Source organism: Pelodiscus sinensis, chromosome 22 (genome assembly GCF_052426305.1).
Source record: "Pelodiscus sinensis isolate ZL-2025 chromosome 22, ASM5242630v1, whole genome shotgun sequence".
In the NCBI taxonomy this organism is placed as follows: domain Eukaryota; kingdom Metazoa; phylum Chordata; order Testudines; family Trionychidae; genus Pelodiscus; species Pelodiscus sinensis.
In genome coordinates this window covers 10,411,595-10,430,492 of record NC_143073.1, presented here as the reverse complement: position 1 = coordinate 10,430,492, position 18,898 = coordinate 10,411,595, and the positions used below count along the sequence as shown (strand labels likewise).

General features: G+C 46.3%; 2 protein-coding genes across 6 annotated transcripts in view; one reads left to right on the top strand and one right to left on the bottom strand.

Annotated features, from left to right (window-relative positions):
* The first annotated feature begins 2,842 nt into the window (after window positions 1–2,842).
* Window positions 2,843–12,257, top strand: PSMB4 (proteasome 20S subunit beta 4). 2 transcript variants are annotated; one of them, XM_075907460.2, is made up of 7 exons: window positions 2,843–3,027; window positions 4,132–4,338; window positions 8,823–8,969; window positions 10,094–10,175; window positions 10,371–10,487; window positions 11,269–11,357; window positions 12,097–12,257. In XM_075907460.2, exons 1-7 carry the CDS (start codon window positions 2,882–2,884, stop codon window positions 12,107–12,109), a joined length of 801 nt encoding a protein of 266 aa, XP_075763575.2. In that variant the 5' UTR covers window positions 2,843–2,881; the 3' UTR covers window positions 12,110–12,257. The 2 variants fall into 2 exon arrangements, with proteins under 2 accessions (XP_075763575.2, XP_089628680.1); XM_089772554.1 differs by lacking the exon at window positions 12,097–12,257 and having other exon boundaries at window positions 11,269–11,361.
* Window positions 12,258–15,777: 3,520 nt separating this feature from the next.
* The window catches only part of POGZ (pogo transposable element derived with ZNF domain), a 73,769-nt gene continuing 70,648 nt past the window's right edge, over window positions 15,778–18,898 (bottom strand). For all 4 annotated transcript variants that reach the window (XM_075907458.2, XM_075907459.2, XM_006113947.5 and 1 more), the window contains 2 exons: window positions 18,729–18,753; window positions 15,778–18,618 (listed from right to left, as the gene is read on the bottom strand). In XM_075907458.2, the coding sequence (XP_075763573.1) occupies window positions 17,049–18,618; window positions 18,729–18,753 (1,595 nt within the window). In that variant the 3' untranslated portion in view covers window positions 15,778–17,048. The remainder of the gene's footprint in view (window positions 18,619–18,728; window positions 18,754–18,898) is intronic.

Sequence of the window (18,898 nt, the reverse complement as noted above, 5' to 3'; positions counted from 1 at the left end):
AAACAAGAGATCCTAAAAGGGGAGGCAGAAAGACAGTAGGGCTGGACTTGCATTGTCAAAAGTCAAGAGAAGGGCATGGTGCAGCGTGCTGCAGCTCAGATGAACTGAGGTTAAGGCAGGGGTGGGCAATAGTTTTTAATAATTTTTAATGGGGGGGGCACTCCATTAAATTTTGGTAAGTGGTCAAGGGCCACACTTCTATGGAGGGGTTGAGGGATATGGAATGATGGGTGGGGTGTAGAAGGAAGCTTGGGATAGAGGAGTGGGGTTGCAAGAGGGAGTGTGGGGTCTGAGAGGGAGTTTGGGTGAAGGAGTGGGTTATGGTCTGGAGTAGGGGATTCGGTTGCAGGGTCCGGGGGGTGGGGGTATGGGTGCAGGAGAGGATTCTGGCCTGAGGAAGGCATGTAGGAGGAAGTGCAGGGTCTGGGAGGGAGTTGTAACTTGGGAGAAGGGAGAAAAGGTGACGCAGAGGGTTTGGGTAGTGACCCAGGGCAGAGGAATGGGTTCCAAGGTTGGGAGGGGGTATGAGTGCAGGACAGGATACTGGTCTGGGGGAGGGGTGTATGAGGGAGTGCAAGGTAGGCGAGGAAGTTGTGACCTGGAGGAGGTGGGGAGAGGGGTAGGAAGTTGCAGGGAGAGAGGAGGTGGGATACCAGAGGCAGGATCTGGCTGGGATGCACTTATCTAGGTGGCTACCAGCCAGCAGCTCAGCAAGAACCTGAGACAGGCTTCGCTCGCTGCCTCTGCTCCAGTGAAATTTCTCAGCTCCTATTGGTGGGAAACCGGTCGATGGGAGCTGAGCAATTTTGCTAGGGGGCGAGGACAGTGGTGAAGCCTTCCTGTCCCTCCCCAGCTTGCAGAGCAATTAGCAGTAGGTGTTTAAAGTGGTGTGCGCTGCTGTGTGGTAAGGGCGCCGGCAAGATGGCCGTTGGCCAGATCTGTCCTGCTAGCTGCCTCTTGCCCACACCTGGGCTAAGGCTTTGAACTCATCTGGGATTTCAGTCATCATGGCCATTCAACAGTGTAACTTTCCCAGTGCAAATTCCAATCCAGGGGCCACTGGTATCAATGGAGCTCATTTGTGCAAGAAACCCAGGTAAATTGCACCAGTGCAGATAGCAGCTATGCCTGTCTACATTATATTCAGACCAATACAATATAAGAGCGGCTGTAAGTGGAGCAGACCCTAGCATAGACAAGGGCTAAATCTTGGGGAATTGCAGTCTCACCAAGATTTGGATTTAACTCTCAGTTCATTGGTCTGGTCTAAGTTTTTTAATAGAATTCAATTGGCCAGGGTATTGCACTGAAATGCTGTGACATGATAGATGGCATTAGGTTTTCACTCCAAGTTGTCACACCAGCATGCACTGGAAAGCTCATGATATTCTGACTGGTAAAGAAACTTAAAAAACAATAATGATCCTGTAGCACCTTAGGGTATGACTACACTTGGACTCTAGTTTGAACTAGGGATGCAAATGTAGGCATTCGAAATAGTCAATGAAGCGGGGCTTTAAATATCCCGCGCTTCATTAGCATGATCTCGCAGGCAGGTTACTCCGAATGCCAGCTGTTTCGAAAGTGAAAGTGTGTGCTGGGACATGTTAGTTCAAACCAAACCCCATGGTTAGAACTAACGTTACTCCTCATTTTGGTTAGAACTAACACATCCCAGCGCGCACTTTCACTTTTGAAACAGCTGGCATTCGGAGTAACACGCCGGCGAGTTCATGCTAATGAAGCGCGGGATATTAAAATCTCCACTTCATTTGACTATTTCGAATGCCTACATTTGCATCCCTAGTTCGAACTAGAGTGCAAGTGTAGACATACCCTTAGAGACTAACCAAAATATATAAATAGTATCATGAGCTTTCATGGGCACAACCCACTTCTTCAGATGACAAATATGAAGCAAGAGACACAGAGGTTGAATTATGAAGCAGAAAAAGAGGGGAGAAGGGAAGGAAAAAGAAAGGGGGGGGGAACCCTGTCAATTAAAGTGTCCATGATAAATGAAGCTAATAGAGTGGGCTGTAAGTGCCTGATACTTAGCTTTTGATGTCATTTGGCTTTTGAATATAATGGCCCATCCAGTTCATGTCTTTGTTCAGGCCGTGCAAGATAGTATCAAATTTGCATATGAAGTCTAGTTCCACAGATGGTCTCTCTCGTTTATTCCTGAAATAGTTTTGGAAGCAAATAGCCACCTTTAAATCCATTAATGAGTGCCCCGGCAAGTTAAAATGTTCCCCAACAGGTTTCTGTGTGTTACCATTTTGAATATCTGATTTGTGTCCATTAATCCTTTGTCTTTTTAAGGCATGCCTGTGATGCGCCATATTGGGACTGCGCTGGAAATATTTTGTTCCGCAATGTTAAAAAAGTGCAACACTTAATGTACAAATGCCAGTTATCCAGATATTACATATGGATCATATTCAGAGAGAGGGGATAGTTTTGGGCAGGGGAGTTCTGGTATCCCAACTACCCTACAGTCTGGGGGGGTGGGGTAGTGAAATGTCCTTGCTGAAAGGAATAGCAATGGAACAACTATTAGCATTTCCCCTTCACAGTGCCATCAGTAGGGTCCAGAGTTAACAGGCCATAGCACCGAATAAGGACACGTCACAGTTCCGAGCGACACTGTCTCAGGGCGGGTGTATTGTTATCCGGGCCTCGCTGAAGGTGGCTGCAGTCTTTGGAAGAGCTGGGAGCTTGTCCCCACCCACGCCACACCCAAGATGGCGTCCTATGGGACACGCCAGTGGACCACGCTCAAGATGGCGGCGCCCGGCGTACGGCGCCCGGAAGGGGACAGTGTCTGTTGCGCCTGCGCCTTGCGCAGACGCCGTCAGTCCGCGCCCGAGTGACTAAGATGGAAGCCGGGGGGATGCGGGTGCCGCTGCCGTTCTGGGCCGGGGGCCCGGCCCCGGGGGAGCTGTACAGCCCGCCCTGTCCCGGAGCGGCCGGGCCGGGCCCGCAGTTCCAGCCCGGCGGCGGGGGCCCCCTCACGCGGACGCTGTGAGTGACCGGCGGCCGCTTTCGGTTCGGGCCGCGGCCTCGTGGGGGCGGGGCGGGAAGGGGGTTATGGGGGGAGGGGGCGTTGTACGGGAGGGGGAGGAGCGGGGTGTGTGGGGGGGGGGGAGGAGCGAGGGGGGAGGGGAGGGGGGAGGGGAGGGGGGGGGAGGGGTGGGGTGGGGGGAGGTGGAGCGGGGGGTGAGGGGGGGGGGGGGGCGGGGAGGGGGTGGGGGGGGAGGGGGGGGGGGAGGGGGTAGAGGGGGGAGGGGAGCGGGGGAGGGGGGTGGGGAGGGGGGAGAGGAGCGGGGGTGTGGGGGGGAGGAAGGAGCGGGCGGGGGAGGGGGGCGTGGGGGGAGGGGAGGGAGGAGCGGGGGGGGAGGGGAAGGGGTTGTGGGGAGGGGGTTGTGAGGGGATGGAGTGTTTTGGAGGGGAAAGGATTGTGTGGGGCGGAGGAGGGGGACTGTGGAGGGTGGAAAGTGGGTGTGGGTGGAGTTTCAGGGGGCAGAGGAAGAGGGCACTGCAAGGGATGGAGAGAAGAACAGAGGGGCCTGGAGGTGGCAGAGGGTGAGGTGTGGAGGGAACAGGGGAGGGGAAGCTAGGTTGGGGATGGCCAGGCTATGGCCTGGGCTGTGGGGGAGGAGAGGACAAGGGCCTGTGTGGAGACTCGGGACTGGGGTGGGGGAGGCAGAATTGGAGATCTCACAGTGGGGAGGAGGCTAGTGGTTGGGTGAATCCACACGTGTGGGTGAAGGGAGAGTTTTGGGGGATGGATGAAAGCCTGGAGCATCCTGGTGAATTGCTTTTTTTCTGCTAAGGAGGGGACCATTTGGGGGTGTCTTGTTGAAGGGCTGGCTTCCTGGAGGTGATGCATCTGCTATTGTGGATTCCTGTGATCCCCTGGCATTGATCTCCTGGTAATCTTCCAGGCCTGCCCCAAACAATTTTTGGGAAAGGAAGATGCTGCCACTGGTTTCATTTAGAGCAGAATCCTAGACTGTATCTGAGAGTCAAACTCAGATGATTAAGAGCCGTTGTCAGTGGAATAACACTGGAGAAGATTAAAGCTGCCACTCCAGGGAGCACTGATGGTTTTGCTTGTCTCCCCAGGAATCCCATGGTGACGGGCACCTCTGTGCTGGGCGTGAAGTTTGATGGCGGTGTGATCATTGCTGCAGACATGCTGGGCTCCTACGGCTCTCTGGCCCGGTTTCGTAACATTTCCAGGATCATGAAAGTGAACGATAACACTATGCTTGGGGCATCTGGAGACTATGCCGATTTCCAGTACCTCAAGCAGGTCATTGACCAGATGGTGTAAGTATTTATCCTCTGCTGACCCATAGAAGCAGCATTTCTCCATTAGAAGGAGCCCCATTTCCCAGGCATTGCAAGCTTGCACTCTTATGCCCAGGGCTTGACAAATTATGGAAAACCCTACTTGCCAGACAAAAAAGGGACTCGCCACCCTCCCCCCCCAAGTGGTTTTTTTAATGGCATGAATTCCTAATAAGAATAAGAACAGTAATTACTAATAAGTTATTAATAAATATCTTATAAACCTCTACCTTTTCCCTCTGCTGCCCTGTCTCCTCCCCTTGCTCCATCAGCTCCCCTGGTGCCTGCTGCTCCGCAACCCCTCACCCTCCTCTGCTGTCCTGACTCCTGCCCTTCTCACTGCCCTCAGTCTTCCTGAGACCTACCCCCCTCCACCAGCCCTTCTCTCCCCCCCTGTGCCCACTTCTCCAGTAGCCCCACTCTACTCATGTGAGCTACCCCTCCTCATCCCCGCTCCTAACAACCTCCCTCTACACACCTGCCCTGCCTCTCTCCTGTGGTGCTGGTCCCTCCCCTGCAGGTGTCTGCCCTTCTGCTTCACCCCCAGAATCCCCTGGCACCAAACCCTCCTGGTGCCTCCCCCTTCCCTCACTGCCCCTGTCCCCTTGGCCTTCTTTTTCCCTGATACCCACCCCCTCATCACCCTCTGCCCTCATGCCCCTGTGCCCTTACACATGCCTTGCTCCATCCCCACCTTCCTCATGCCCACCCCTTCTTTCAAGCCTTCTCCCAGCATCTCCCTCTCCCCCGTCTAGCCCCCAGTGCCCTTACCCTCTCCTCTCCCAGCATCACCCTGTCCCCCCTCCCACTGACACCTCCCCTTCTGCCCTTTTCCTCATTGTCTGCACTTGGCCCCCTGGCATTTGTGTCTCCTGCACCCCTGTCCCTTGGTGCCTTCCCCTTTTGTCGTTGTGTTCTCCTCCTGACCTCCTCCCCTCCCCCCAGCCCAGCCCCTTCCCCATATTTTTCCCCTCCCCTCTTCTCCCCAGGGCCAGCTCCTTCCCCTCCCCCAGGGCCAGGGCCAGCTCTAGGTTTTTTGCTGCCCCAAGCAAAACATTTTTTGGCTGCACCCCCCCCCCCTTTTTGTTATCTTTTACACGTTTGCATTTTGCAATGGGGTTTTTTTTGTTTTCATTTTTGTCCCAGCATTTTAGCCCTATAAATAGCAAATAGCATATTCATTCGTTTTTTTTTCCATAAAAGCAAAGGCGCTTCAAGTGAACCTCTGCTGCTGGGTCACAGCAGCCTTTTCCCTGCCCTGTTCAGCCCCTCCCAATGGACAAGCACCTGTCACTCCTGACCCACAGGGGGAGCAGGATGCAGGGGGAGCACAGAGCCAGAGGGGTGCAGGGAACAGTGGGGGTGTACAGAGATGGCATGGGGTACGGGAGGCACAGAGGGACGCAGGGATCGGGGTGCGGTGGAGGCATGGGGAATGGGATGCGGGGAACGGGAGGGGCAGAGGGATCGGGGTGTAGGGGCACTGCAAGGAACAGGCAGCACAGAGCTGGGGGGGCAGGGATGGGGGGAGCAGGATGTGGTGGGGACACGGGGAACAGGAGGGGCAGAGGGATCGGGGTGGAGGGGCAGTGCAAGGAATGGGCAGCACAGAGCTGGTGGAGCAGGGATGGGGGTAGCAGGATGCGGGGTGCAAGGGCAGTGCAGAGCCAGAGAGTCGCTGAGAAGAGGGAGAACAGGGGGTCCAGGGAGCAGAGGCGGCGTGGGGAACGGGCAGCGCGGAGACAAAGGGGTGCGGGGCGGGCGCAGCGGGGCGGGCAGTCGACAGGGAGTGGTCTCTCGCCAGTGAAGGGGCTGGGGCTGTAGCAGAACTGGAGCCGGCGGGGCAGGGCCTGGCTACACCGCAGCCAGCTCCCAGGGACATGTGGCCAGAGTTGAACTGCTGCGGCCCTTTAAAATCGGCGGGGCCATGTCCTGCCGGCATCCTGCCCTCTGGCTCGCGCTTTGCGCCGGAGCTAACACAGGCACCCTGGTGGCAAGAATCACCGCATTTCCCCCTCCCCGGTAGCGCTCTGCTCCTCCGCCAGCTGGTGGATCGGATTGTGGCCAGCCCGTCACAACGGCCCACCGGGCCAGTCCGACCCTGCACTCGCCAGCTGGTAAAATCTACTCGTCGCGGGTGAGCAGGCGAGTGTATTTGTTAAGCCTTTCTTATGCCTATGTTATGGATATCTAGACTCTGCTCTGCTTGACTTTATTGTAGCAAAGGATAGAATTCTCAGACACATAATACGAACACAACTTATTGGGAAATAATCAACACGGATTTTGTAAAGGGAAATAGTGCATTAGCAGTCTTTGAGGAGGTCAACAAACGTGGAGAAGGGTGACGCACGGGGATACAGAGTACTTTGACTTTCAGAAAGCTTTTGACATGTTTCCTCACTAAAGGCTCATAGGCAAAGAAAACAGTTGTGAGAAAAGAGAAACTGTCCTCTCCTACATCAAATATAGGAATCGATGGGTAGGAATAAAATGGTCAACTTTCACAGTGGTGAAAAGTAAATCATGTGGTACCCCAAGAATCTGTACTGGGACCAGAACAGTGAGTTGGCAAAATTTGCAGATAATACAAAATTACTCAAAATAATTAGATCCAAAGTTGACTGTGAAGAGGTACAAAGGGATCTCATTAAACTAGATGACTGGGTAGCAAAAAGACAAATTCAATCCATTGTTGATAAATGCAAAGTGTAATGCATATTGTAAAACATAATTTCAAGTAGACATACAAAATGATGGGTATAAACTAGCTGTTACCACTCAAGAAAGAGCTCTTGCTGTCATTGTGGATAGTTCTCTGAAAACATCTGCCCAACGTGCAGCAGCCAGGGCCCTCCCTAGGAGGTGACGGGGTCACAAGCCTCACTCCATCCCTTCTCAGAAGCCTTACCTCTGCCACACCTCTGTCTTGCCCCCATTCTCTCCAGCCTACTTCCCCAAGCGACACAGCCCAGATATGAGAATTGGAGAAAGCTCAGAGAAGGGCAACAAAAATGATTAGGTGTCCAGAAGAGTGATTAGAAGGACTAGGACTGTTCTCCTTGGGAAAGAGATGACTAGAAGGAATATGGGACAAGTCTATAAAATCATAAATGGTGTGGAAAAAATGAATAGGGAAATGTTGTCTTCACGTAAAACAGGAACCAGGGGTCTTCTGATGAAATTAATAGGTAGTAGGGCTTAAAAACAAAAGAAAGTACCTTTTCTGAAGAAGTGGGCTGTGCCCACGAAAGCTCATGATACCATCTACATGTTTCATTAGTCTGTTACAGAAAAAAAACAGCAAGCAAATGGTCCGGTAGCACTTTATAGACTAACTCGGCTACCCCCTGAAGCTCTAGTTACATTGTTAGGCATTATTGTAAAGACATAGACCTGGCCATAAGGTTGGCTTAAGGCAGTGGTCCCTAACGTGGTGCCCATGGGCACCATGGCGCCCGCTGGGGCATTTGTGCGCCCGCTGAATGATCTGGGCCGGCCCTGCCCCCGGCAGCCCCAAAAGGTTGGGGACCACTAGCTTAAGGTATGTAACTTCAGCTACGTAATTAACATAGCTGGAGTCAACATACCATAAGCTGAGCTTGGCGCCATCTCCACAGTGGTAGGTTGATGGGAGGAAATGCTCCCGTCGACTTCCCTTATTCCTTGCAAGGAGTTGGCATAGCAGCGCTGACCGGGACACCCTCGGTGTTTGATTTAGCGAGTCCTTATTAGACCATCAGATCAAAGGCCAGAAGATTGATCTCCGGCATGGCAAGTGGAGACATGGCCTTAGTATAACTGCATTCAAAACAAAATTAGATGAGTTCCTGGAGGATAGGTGTGTCAGTGGCTATTAACCAAGGTGGTCAGGGATGCAACTCCATCTCTGGTGTACCTACAATTCTGACTGCCAGAATGGTTGAGGGGGAATGGATCACTCGATAACTGCCCTGTTCATTCCCTATGAAATATCTGGAACTGGCCACTGTTGCAAGGATATTGGGCTCAGTGGAGCATTGATCTGACCCAGTCTGGACATACTTTTGCTTTTAGGGCTTGACAGTGTGGTATCTCATTAACTCTAACAAAAATATTGTTGCAGACTAGCTGGAGTGTAATACAGGGCTATTGATTCTTTATCTACAGTCTTATTGTGCCCAAGAAGATATTCACAATTTCTTCACTATAAATCTCTCCTCATTGGTCTTGTGCTGGAGATACACTTGGCCTATCAACAGATCTCTCCAGTTACTATTCATTGACTTTAGATCTTTGGCTGATGAGCTGTAAGAATGCAGAGCAGATATGTCTGTCTTTAAGAACCTGAGAGAATTTAGTGTATTGGACCTATTGTCTTATTGCTACCCTGGCTGGCAGAGGTGGGTGCTGTGGTGAAATGTAAATAATACCAAATGGTTGGTAGGTTTTACTAAATTATGTAAAACTCTTTTCTAAACTAGCATTGATGAGGAACTGTTGGGTGATGGTCACAGTTACAGTCCAAAGGCCATTCACTCCTGGCTGACCCGAGCCATGTACAGCCGGAGATCCAAGATGAATCCACTCTGGAATACTGTTGTTATTGGAGGCTTTTACAGTGGGGAGAGGTAAGTCCTGCTTAAGCCATGTGCGAGGTGCAGTGTAATGTCTCTGGTACCTGATTAACTCTCCGTGTGATACAAATAGGTGGTGTTTGTTGTCCCTGATAGACTAAAACTCAAGAGCTTGATTAAGGAAGGATGGACAGTAAATTTTGAAAGATCTAAATTTTTTGTAAAGCATTAGGAAAGGGACTTTCAATATGGTTGAATCTGATCAAACTTTTGTTATTAGCGAATGTGAGGTCTTAAGTCATCAATTTTCTGCCTCGTTCAGGTCAGACTCTAATCATGCACCATAGATCTTTTTTCCTTCCATTGCATGAGCCAGATTTTCAGGACTGGGACATGCAACTGCTTATATGACTTGCATATGCAATTGTTGTAACTGAATGTGTAACTGCTTCCATTTGTGAGCAGGTGGGACCTGGCTTTTATATACACATTTGCAGGGCTAGACAAATGGTGGCAAAACCTACTCGCCAGCCCCACATTGCAGGTGTGCACGCCGCTTGTGAATGGGGCGACCGGCTGAAATCTCCTCGCTCCGGGGAGTAGATTCAGTGATTTGTTGAGCCCTGCATATTTGCATGTGCATGCTCCTGCCATTTTGGTCCTTGGTGTCCCATAGATCAACTGCACTCCCCGTCACTTCCTCTTTGGAACTCCTTTTACAGCCTTCTCCTTGCTTCTCAGGGACAGCCTGGCTAGAAGAGAGAGCTCCCATTCCACACTTCTGCTTACTGATGGCTTTTTCCCTAAACCACTTTATAGAATAGCTCTAACAGAATACCACTCGAGGATATTTTAAAAAGCACTACTATGGAGAGGCATTAGCAGTGGACTTGAAGGCCAGAAAATACCCTGACCCCAAGCAATGAGGAGTAGCAGACTGGAAGTCTGTTTTAATTCTTTTGAGGACAAACATTATCTGATTAAAACATGGGCCAATTACCTTTCTTTTCTTTTCTTGCCTGTGTGCTGGGAGTATCAGCTGGACTCTTTTTTTCTTGGCTAGCCTGAGGGTTGTTTGCTTTGTCAGTTGGGTTGGAGTTTATACCAGGAATTGCCCCCAACTTCTGCTGTTCAGCCTGTGCTACCAGGAATGACCATCTCCATTGTTCTGTATTCAGTTTTCTAGGTTACGTTGACATGCTGGGTGTTGCCTATGAAGACGCTACACTTGCTACTGGCTATGGAGCTTATCTAGCTCAGGTAAGCGCTTAAAGAACAATGACTGAGATCTGTGGAGAGAAGCAGCAAAGGTTAATGGCAAGAGCAAAGAACTGGAAATCGGTGGCCTGAATTCTCTGCTAATGACATGCTGTGACTAATGCATGCTGCTGTTTTAATGGCAACGTCAGTCTTGAGATATGAGTTATTGTTGAAGCGTTGTTTTTTTTAATGCAGCCATTAATGAGAGAAGTCTTAGAGAAGAAACCCATCCTTACCAAGGATGAGGCCCGGGAACTGATTGAACGCTGCATGAAAATCCTGTATTACAGAGATGCTCGATCGTTTAACAGAGTAAGTATCCTGTTTTGGTATGTCCTGTGGTGCCTGATGTGCATCATTAACTGACACGTAGTATCTAGCTTCTAAATTTCATTGATTTCAGTCATGATACTCCGCTATCTTACAGTAATTTCCTTCCTCTGGCTTCAGAGTGGTTTATAGCTACTGAGCCTCACGAGAGTGAACTAGGGAATATTGTTTGAGGTATGACTTGCCTGGGATGTCATGGGTTATTGGTGAAACTGGGAATAAAACTCAGTCCTTGTTCCTTGCTCTAATCTTGGAAACCCAGTTCTTTAAGACCTAATCGGGCTGCACCATCCCTAGTAACAGCAAAACATGGTTTACTCAGTACCAGACACCTGGCAAGGAAACCATCTTAGTCTCAAGGTTCTGTAAGGATATTTTAAGTAGGCAAATTCATCAGATTAGCTTGTATTTCTGTGAACACTTGAGATCTCTGGGCATTGACCTTGACTTTTTTATTAGAGTGAGTAGCTTCTGCTACTGGACTTCAGATAAGGGGTGTCAAGGCTCAGATTTCTAGTCCTTCAGTTTGCAGTATATGGCCTCTGCTTTGATTGGGCTAAAGGTAAAGCACTTGATAGAGGTAACTGGATGTGAGCTAACTTGAGTAGCTGTGTTAAATCAACTTTCTTCAGTGAAAGATGAATTTCGGATGTTAATTATATCTCAAACTATCATTTCCTCAATGTCAGAACACTAGCAGTCTTAATTTCATTCGCATTCATCAGGTTTTAATGATAATTCTAATTGTTGATCTTCTCCCTAGTATGAAGTTGCCATAGTAACTGAAAAAGGAGTTGAAGTGGAGGGACCTCTGTCCCTGGAAACCAACTGGGATATAGCACATCTTATCCGGTAACTTATCAAATATTGTATACTTCACTGAATGCTCACGCTGACACGCCTGGTAATTTAAGGCCATGTTCTGCCCTCAGGCTTCTAGCTGCTGTGGGAGGCTTAAATCTGGTCATTAGGTGGGGTTTTTGTAGATTTAAAAAAAAAAAAAAAGCTTCAGAGGAGTAGCTGAGTTAGTCTGTAACAGGAAAAACTTAAACAATGAATAGTCAAAGTGGATTGTGCCCACAAAAGCTTGTGATATTATCTACATGTTGTGTTAGTCTTTAAGGTGCTACTAGACTATTTGTTATTTTTAAGGTGGTTTTTTTTAAGGCATTTAGTTGTGGAACAATATTCCTGCTTCATGCAGTTGTTTGAAAGAACCTGGTAGCACAATTGTGTAGTTCTAGCCAGAATAAGGAAAAGCATTTATTCTAGATAAGTCTTTCCTACACCAAGGGATAGCGTCCAAGGTATTTAAGACTAACTAAATCTTGGAACTGGTTGCTCTGATTCTATGACCAGGATTAAGACTTTAGAAAAATTTCCCTAGGGACAAGGGAAAGGATCTGCTGCTGACTTCCCTATTAACCACTTTTCCACTTGTCTTGGGCAGCTGCCTTTTATCAAGTATTGTATATTACAACTAAAATATCTGAGTCCATTTTTCAGGCTTGATACTGGTTTTGTGGTTTGTGTGTTCTGCATGTGTAACTACTGGCTGCAAACAACCTGACCTTTAACTATCTCTTTACAGTGGCTTTGAATGAAATCTGAAGAATTGTTTGAGCCTGGTGGTGCATCCATTATCTCCCTTCACATGCACACTGTAAATCATTTATTTCTACCCAAGCTTAAAGCTCTGAGTATTTGTTAATTAGCCAAGTTTTGTAAATGAAATAAACATGCTGAAACAGGTTTGTGTGTTTAAGCTTGTAAATGTACTCTGCGTGGGACAGCTGATGCTGGTTGTATACCAGAAGTTTCATTTTTAGCTTTGCTGAACAGGTAAAGGATCAAAATATTTTAGGCTCACAAAGTCAAATGTTCCTGGGTTGAAAAATTTTCTACTTTTAGTGGTTGGTGATAAGAGCAGACGTATGAAAGCCTTTTCTGAAAGAGGCCAGGATTTAATGGACCATGTAGTTTATGCTGGTCAACTTACCTTTCACAATTGTCAGAGGCCAGATGATGATTTCACCCTTTCTGGATGGAAGGCTGTACTTGTTTCTTCTCATAGGTAGCCCACTCTTCTTGTCCTAGCAGAAGCATGGGTGCCATACTGACTAATGTAGAAACACGGTAAGATGGACTATAATGGGATCTCCTACTCTCTTCTCACCCCCAAACTCAATCCTGAAGTTTGACATTTTCTCACCTTGATCCCACTTCTGTCCGTACATGTCACACACTACATCCTTAGAAAGTGCTTTTAACTAGTGCTTTAACTATACCTACAGATTAACTGAAAGTGTCATGAAATATACCCAGCTCTCAGGAGATTGTTCAGGGAGTGTACCTAAAACATCTTAAATTATGCCCAATAATAAACTGAGTCCATAGAAATTATGGGACATATTTGCTGTATTCCCTTCAGAGAGAATATTTTGCATCCATTTAAATTCCTTGTAGAGGGCATTGCACTACTCGAACTAGAGAAGTCTTTCCAAGCTATCACTGTGGTTGGACTATCCAGAGCAGTGGAAGACTGAAGTTACTTGAATCAAGGTAGGCGGACCAGCTGCTGTCATTTCAGTGACCGTGTGTGGTTCACGCTGGGTGACCAAAGTTTGCTTTATAGGTTCCTATGCTGGTTGAGGAGGACACTTGAATCATAGATCTGTGTTTAGATATAGACATGCTAAAGGTAAAGGCTTCAGATTATTTTAATGCACATTGAAATATTACTTTCCTAACAAATTCCTCTGCCTTTGCAATAGGAACAATCCCTTTCCAGCATTTCAGATAGTGTTACCATCTCTTTTGCTGTGTAGCTGCTAATCTCCAGGGTTTCCTGCTTATTTGCTATGGAACTGGGTTTGATACCCAATTCCAGTATCTCGCAGCACAGATGTACCACCATGAGGCAACGAGTGCTACACAGCAAAACCTCTTACATGGTTTGTCCCTAAACCTGATCATTCTAACTCAAAAGTGGAGTGTTCTCCCCTTCCTGCCACCATTCCGCACAAGAGTTTAGCAGCTGTAAGGAGATCCTGATACTAGGCCAGCATTGTAATTACACAACCTGTTGCATGGTAATAGTGGAAATATTAATAAAACAGATACTTCCCAAGATAAAACTGTTTTGAGATGCAATCCCATGTGCTCAGTCTTGTGCAGTACTCAGTAAGCACAGCAAGGCTTTATTGTGCTTTGTGGGCATCAAGCAGTTCAGGATGACTTAGCATGACTACTAGAAAAACATGAAGAGTTTCAATTTACCTTGAAGCTGAACTGAAATGCATTTCAGAAAAACTTCAATGTTTAGGCATTTAATAGAGATTTAAGAGTTGTCACTACTACTCACACATAGGCAGCCCACAGAGCCTAGAGTATCAACAACTGCAGGAGAAACAAGGCCATGAATTTGTATCAAGGTAGGAAAAAATTTACCTTTTAATACCAGCTGCAATGAAAACAATTTAATAGTACAATAGGGAGCAAGTGCTAAGCTGGGTAACACAGGAATCCAATCTTTCCTCTCAAGCAATTTCAGAGGGAAGAGAAAAGAAGTAAATGGGACTCGAGTTCAAGTCAGGGGTAGTTAATAGGTGAACTGTGGGCCAAATCCAGGCTGCCAGACATTTCTGAATGGCCTCCACAATCTTTGTATGTACTTACTATTGTAAGGGGTTTATTATTTTCTATGGAGGCTGGATCTTAACTATACTTTTGACCAAGAAATTTGAACCCTGACAAAGACTATCCATTTAAGTTTTCACTATTGTGCTTATTGCTTTCATATATAAGCACTATCCAGGAAAATTAGACTTGCAATGACTACTCACAAGTTAGCTTTTTCTGAGCAGGCTTGCACTTCAAGCATAAGTAATTCAGTGACCTTTGAGGCAAGTACTTCAGTATCTTCTGTACCATGGAGACTGGAAAAACTCGACACAAAGAGGTTGAATTCAAATTTAGGTGCCTAGAACTGAACAGGGATTTATTTAGATGCCTAACTGTAGGACCATGATTTAGCTAGGGCTACACAATATGAATGCAGAGCCAGGATTTTGATTTGCTAGCTCCCAATCCTGAGCTCAGGTCACAGGCCTAATGTTTTACTGACTACTTGTAAATAGTAAAAAACCAATCAACCTTTGCTCTTTAGCTTATTACTGTCTTTTAAGAAACAAAGATACTACTTCCAAAGAGTTAAACATCAGTTCATTCATTAAATAAGAGGGCTGACATTTACACTTTCACAAATAATTCTGTATATGGCTAGTCTTCCAGGTCTTACCAGTCACTTATCTACCAAGAGGTCCTGCTAACAGCAGATTTTTAAAAGGATTTGGATGAAGGCTTTGGAAGAGAACATCACATCAACAGTGATTACAATGAAGGAACTAAAACCATTTGCAATTAGGATGGTGAATTTTAAAGAGTTCTGTATTCAATGGCTTATAGTGGTTGGAGAGACAGTAGGTATGATCCTCAAACAAAAAAAGCCCCTACCATCCGCAGTGCACGGGGCCTTAAGATACATCATACAAGCAATTAAGAGATGAAAGACCTCCACTTTTTTGGAATCCCAGCTTGTGTTCCTTGCCAGCTAGACAGTAAACACAGCTACATGTAGTTAAAATACTGAATTATCTGGTTAAACCAGACCATCTCTTTGCAGTTGATTTAGCCTTGTAATTATCCTTCATGACTGCTGCTTAAATGTCATTTAAATAGGATGCATTTACCAACATTATGAAATAAATTAAAAACTTTAAGCTCTAGTTTAAGAATGCAGCAATTGCCATATAAAGATGAAACAGTGAATATATTTATACAGTAAAATATAAATACATACAATGTTTTTCAGACTTAACCTTGTCCTGATTTTGTGGGGGGTTTTATCCCACTTAACCCACTGTTAATATGGCAGTTAGGGGTCAAACTGCTAAAATCGCATTGATTTTTTGGAGGGTTGCACAGGTTCAAGTGAGGGCAGAATCAGGCTCTAAGTGTTAACTACACGTAAGCCCATTTCATTTACTATCCCATCTGGCTTTTTTCCAGATACACTGAGCTACTGAGTCCTTCCCAAGCAGGGAATTTGTGTACAAATTGAATCAAATCAGGAATTAGTCGCGTTAAACAAAAAACTGTCAGCTTCACTTTTTTTGCCGTGTTCAGAGGAGCAAAAAATTAATTTAGGATAATCTGTACTTTTCTATTAAATTCACAAGAGTTAAATACTTCTCCATAATAAAAACACATGTTTATAAATCCATTTCCCTGGTTTTATTAAATGTTCCACTTATGTACATTTTAAAGATGAACCATTTACAGGTCTGCACATGCTGCCTCCTGCTTTCCTTGGGTAATAGGGAAGGTTCTCAAAAACCTCTACGGAAACAGAAAGGTGCAGGTGCTTCTGATTTTTGTATGTCAAAATGCTTTCAGTTTATACCATAATACATACAATTAAAAAACCCTCAAACATGCAAATTGTAGAAAAATTTAAGCTGGCAGTGAAAAATAAAAACAAACGTCTTCCTTTTGTGCACATCACAGTTTGTTTCATTAAATCAGATTTTCTAATTCTAAGGAACGTAGTGTCTGATGTCACTGGTTAAAGCAGGTTTATCAACTACTAGTAGTTTAAAAAGGTCAACATTTAATGGTCCATACAGTTTTAGCTCCCATCTATTGTACAGGAAGATCAAGACAGGCTTGACTTGTCTCTTCCATCATGTACCCTCTGTCAGTAATTCTTTGGAGCAAGGTGGGTGGGTGTCAGATGGTTTCCTGGGTGAAGGAATGAAACCGTCACACACAGTGTCCTCCAGTTGTCATGAAGTCTACTCAAAAACGAGAGGCTGGCTTTAACACTGCACCTCACTCCCTAACTGTGGATCTTATTTCAACCCCAGTTCAAATACTAATGGCTACTCAGAACCCTTGCTGGCATTGAACAGGCAAAATTCTAGTGCTTGTGTTTTACCCTGTGTCAAGATTCACAAGCAAAGTAATTACTCTTTTTCTTTTTTTTATAAAAGAAACAAAAATCCAAATCTTAATGGCCAGTAATAGAAGGTTTCACACATTAAAGCAATAATTCATATCTAAAGTGACCACAGAAACCTAAATCTCTGGGTCAAGTGTTAAAAAAAAAAATCTGTGTTAAGACAACCAAAAGATTTATATACTGGTTCATTAGCTACATATTTTTTTCTTTCTTTAGAAATGGTCACATTGACGATGTAGTATAATTCAAAACATTTTTGCACAATAAAACAGAAAACTATGATACAGTGAGGTAAAGAAAATGCAAAAATATTCACCCACAATATATCTTCAGAAAATACCAAACACAGTGATTTCTTTTTTTAAAAAAAAGCACAAAACTTATAAATGAACAGCATAAATGGCTATTAATCTGAGTGATCACCTACAAATTTCCTAATCCCACAAATCCACAGGGAAGTGTAATGGTCTCATCCAACATTTATTTAAAAAAAATCTGGATCATGATTCTCAGATTAGTGCTCAGATTTCCATCAGATCCAAATCAGCATCTTCAAAGCCATAGAAGGATTCAGTCTCACTTTCCCCTTCAAAGAGCTGGTGGAGGATTTCTGGGTCTGTAGATTCTTCGGCATGTGTCCTATCCTGGTATCCAACCTCTTCGGCCTGCAGCTCATCACTTAGCTTCAGCTGCTCCTCCAAAGAAGCGATCAGCTCCTCCTGCATGTCAGCATTGCGTGTGGGAGAGTTGGCTGTGCCATCGGGGCCAGGCAGCACGCTAGCCACCAGGAAGGACTGCTGCACCAGTTCAGGACAGTCGCCAATGACTTCCAGTACCTCCGCTAGCCAGCATAAAACCAGTTGAAGGAGAATGTCCGAGTCACATGTGGAGTCCGCCATCTCCTTGGCTTGCTCTTTCCACTTTTTATGCAAGAAGTTTTTCACAGTCCTTTTTATACACACATCCAGGGGCTGGATTTTGGAGCTGCAGCCAGAAGGGACTACGGCTGGCAGAGTGCTGGACACATTCAGTAAGGAAAGTACTTCTTCGGACAGATGTGTTCGGTGGCAATCCAGCACCAGCATGCCCTTGCTGTTCTGGCACTCTGTGTGCTTCTGCCACACTCTAGAAGACCACAGCTCCATGATTTCATCATCACTATACCCATTCTCCTTTGCTTCCAATATAATAGACTCTGGCACATTGGCAGGCTGCTCTACATGACCTCTGTAGAAAACTAGCGTTGGCAGAATGCTGCCATCAGCTAAGATAGTGAGGACAACGTCACACCAGGGCTCCCCAGTCCCCACAGTCTGCAATGCGTTCTCTTTCCTATCATCACTGCTCAGTACCTCCATATCAAGGAAAAGAGAGATCTCATCAATGGCCGCAATCATGGAGAGTGGCAGGTCCTGGGTGTGGATCTGTCGCTGTACAAACTCAATGAAACAGCTGGCGTTTTCGTCTACATCTTTGGGGAGAGGGTGAGCCACCGCTCTGCGGGTATGCATGCTGAGGTTGTGCCTGAGCATGAACCTCACTGCCCATTCATAGGAGATCTTGAAGCCTCCCTCCAGGGACCGGCCTATCTTAGTTGCCTTCTGGAAGAGAGTCTCCTCGTTCACAGGTAGCTGCTGCTCTCTTTGTGTAAGGACCCACTCTGCTAGCTTCTCTTCAGCCTCTAAGCTGAGGTACTTGCCCTCTGACAAAGACGCTAAGTTCTCTTCTTGAAAAGCTTGAAATCTCCGCAGCCAGCGCCTGATACGCCTCTGAGGGTTCCTGAAGTGCTCTGCTGCCTGTTCAGTGTTGCAGCACAAAGCAAACAGTACGACACGAAGTTTTTTCACAGATAGTTGTTCCTTTCTGCTTACAGGTTCAGGCTCTTTTGCTGGCTGTTCTTCCTCTTGTTCATCAACATTTAAGCACTCTTTCTCCTGACTAACTGCAGGTTTCTTAAGGGCCTCTGGTTCTCCTTCAGGCGCCATCTCATCCGTCTCAGGTAATGGAGACTTGGTTTTCACAGTAACAGCTTTACTTGGGGAATAGGTGGAGTATATATTCTTCATGCTTCCATCATGGGCCTGGCTGTACCTTGAAGGGAGAGGAAAACACAAAGCAGCAGCTTAAAACAAGAAAAACGCAAACAGGCAACAAAATAAATTAAATTTTTTTTGACAGATGAAAGAGAGCAAACAGTTTACCTTGAACGTGAAATCAAAGTAGGCCCTGAAATAGGAAATATTTGGAGGTCAGTTTGCAAACAGAAAGTAAAACATCAAGATATACAACAACAAAAGGATAATTTTTTAAGAGGATGATCTTGTACCTCTACAGCGCCAGTCATACTGAAAGATCTCAAAATAATTTGCAA

Bases quoted from the DNA above. Each gene is read 5' to 3' on its own strand.
- PSMB4 (XM_075907460.2), top strand. From the start codon at position 2,882: ATGGAAGCCGGGGGGATGCGGGTGCCGCTGCCGTTCTGGGCCGGGGGC. The intron at 4,339-8,822 runs GTAAGTATTTAT...TTTCTAAACTAG, and splicing joins CAGGTCATTGACCAGATGGT to CATTGATGAGGAACTGTTGG. The intron at 10,176-10,370 runs GTAAGCGCTTAA...TTTTTAATGCAG, and splicing joins ATGGAGCTTATCTAGCTCAG to CCATTAATGAGAGAAGTCTT.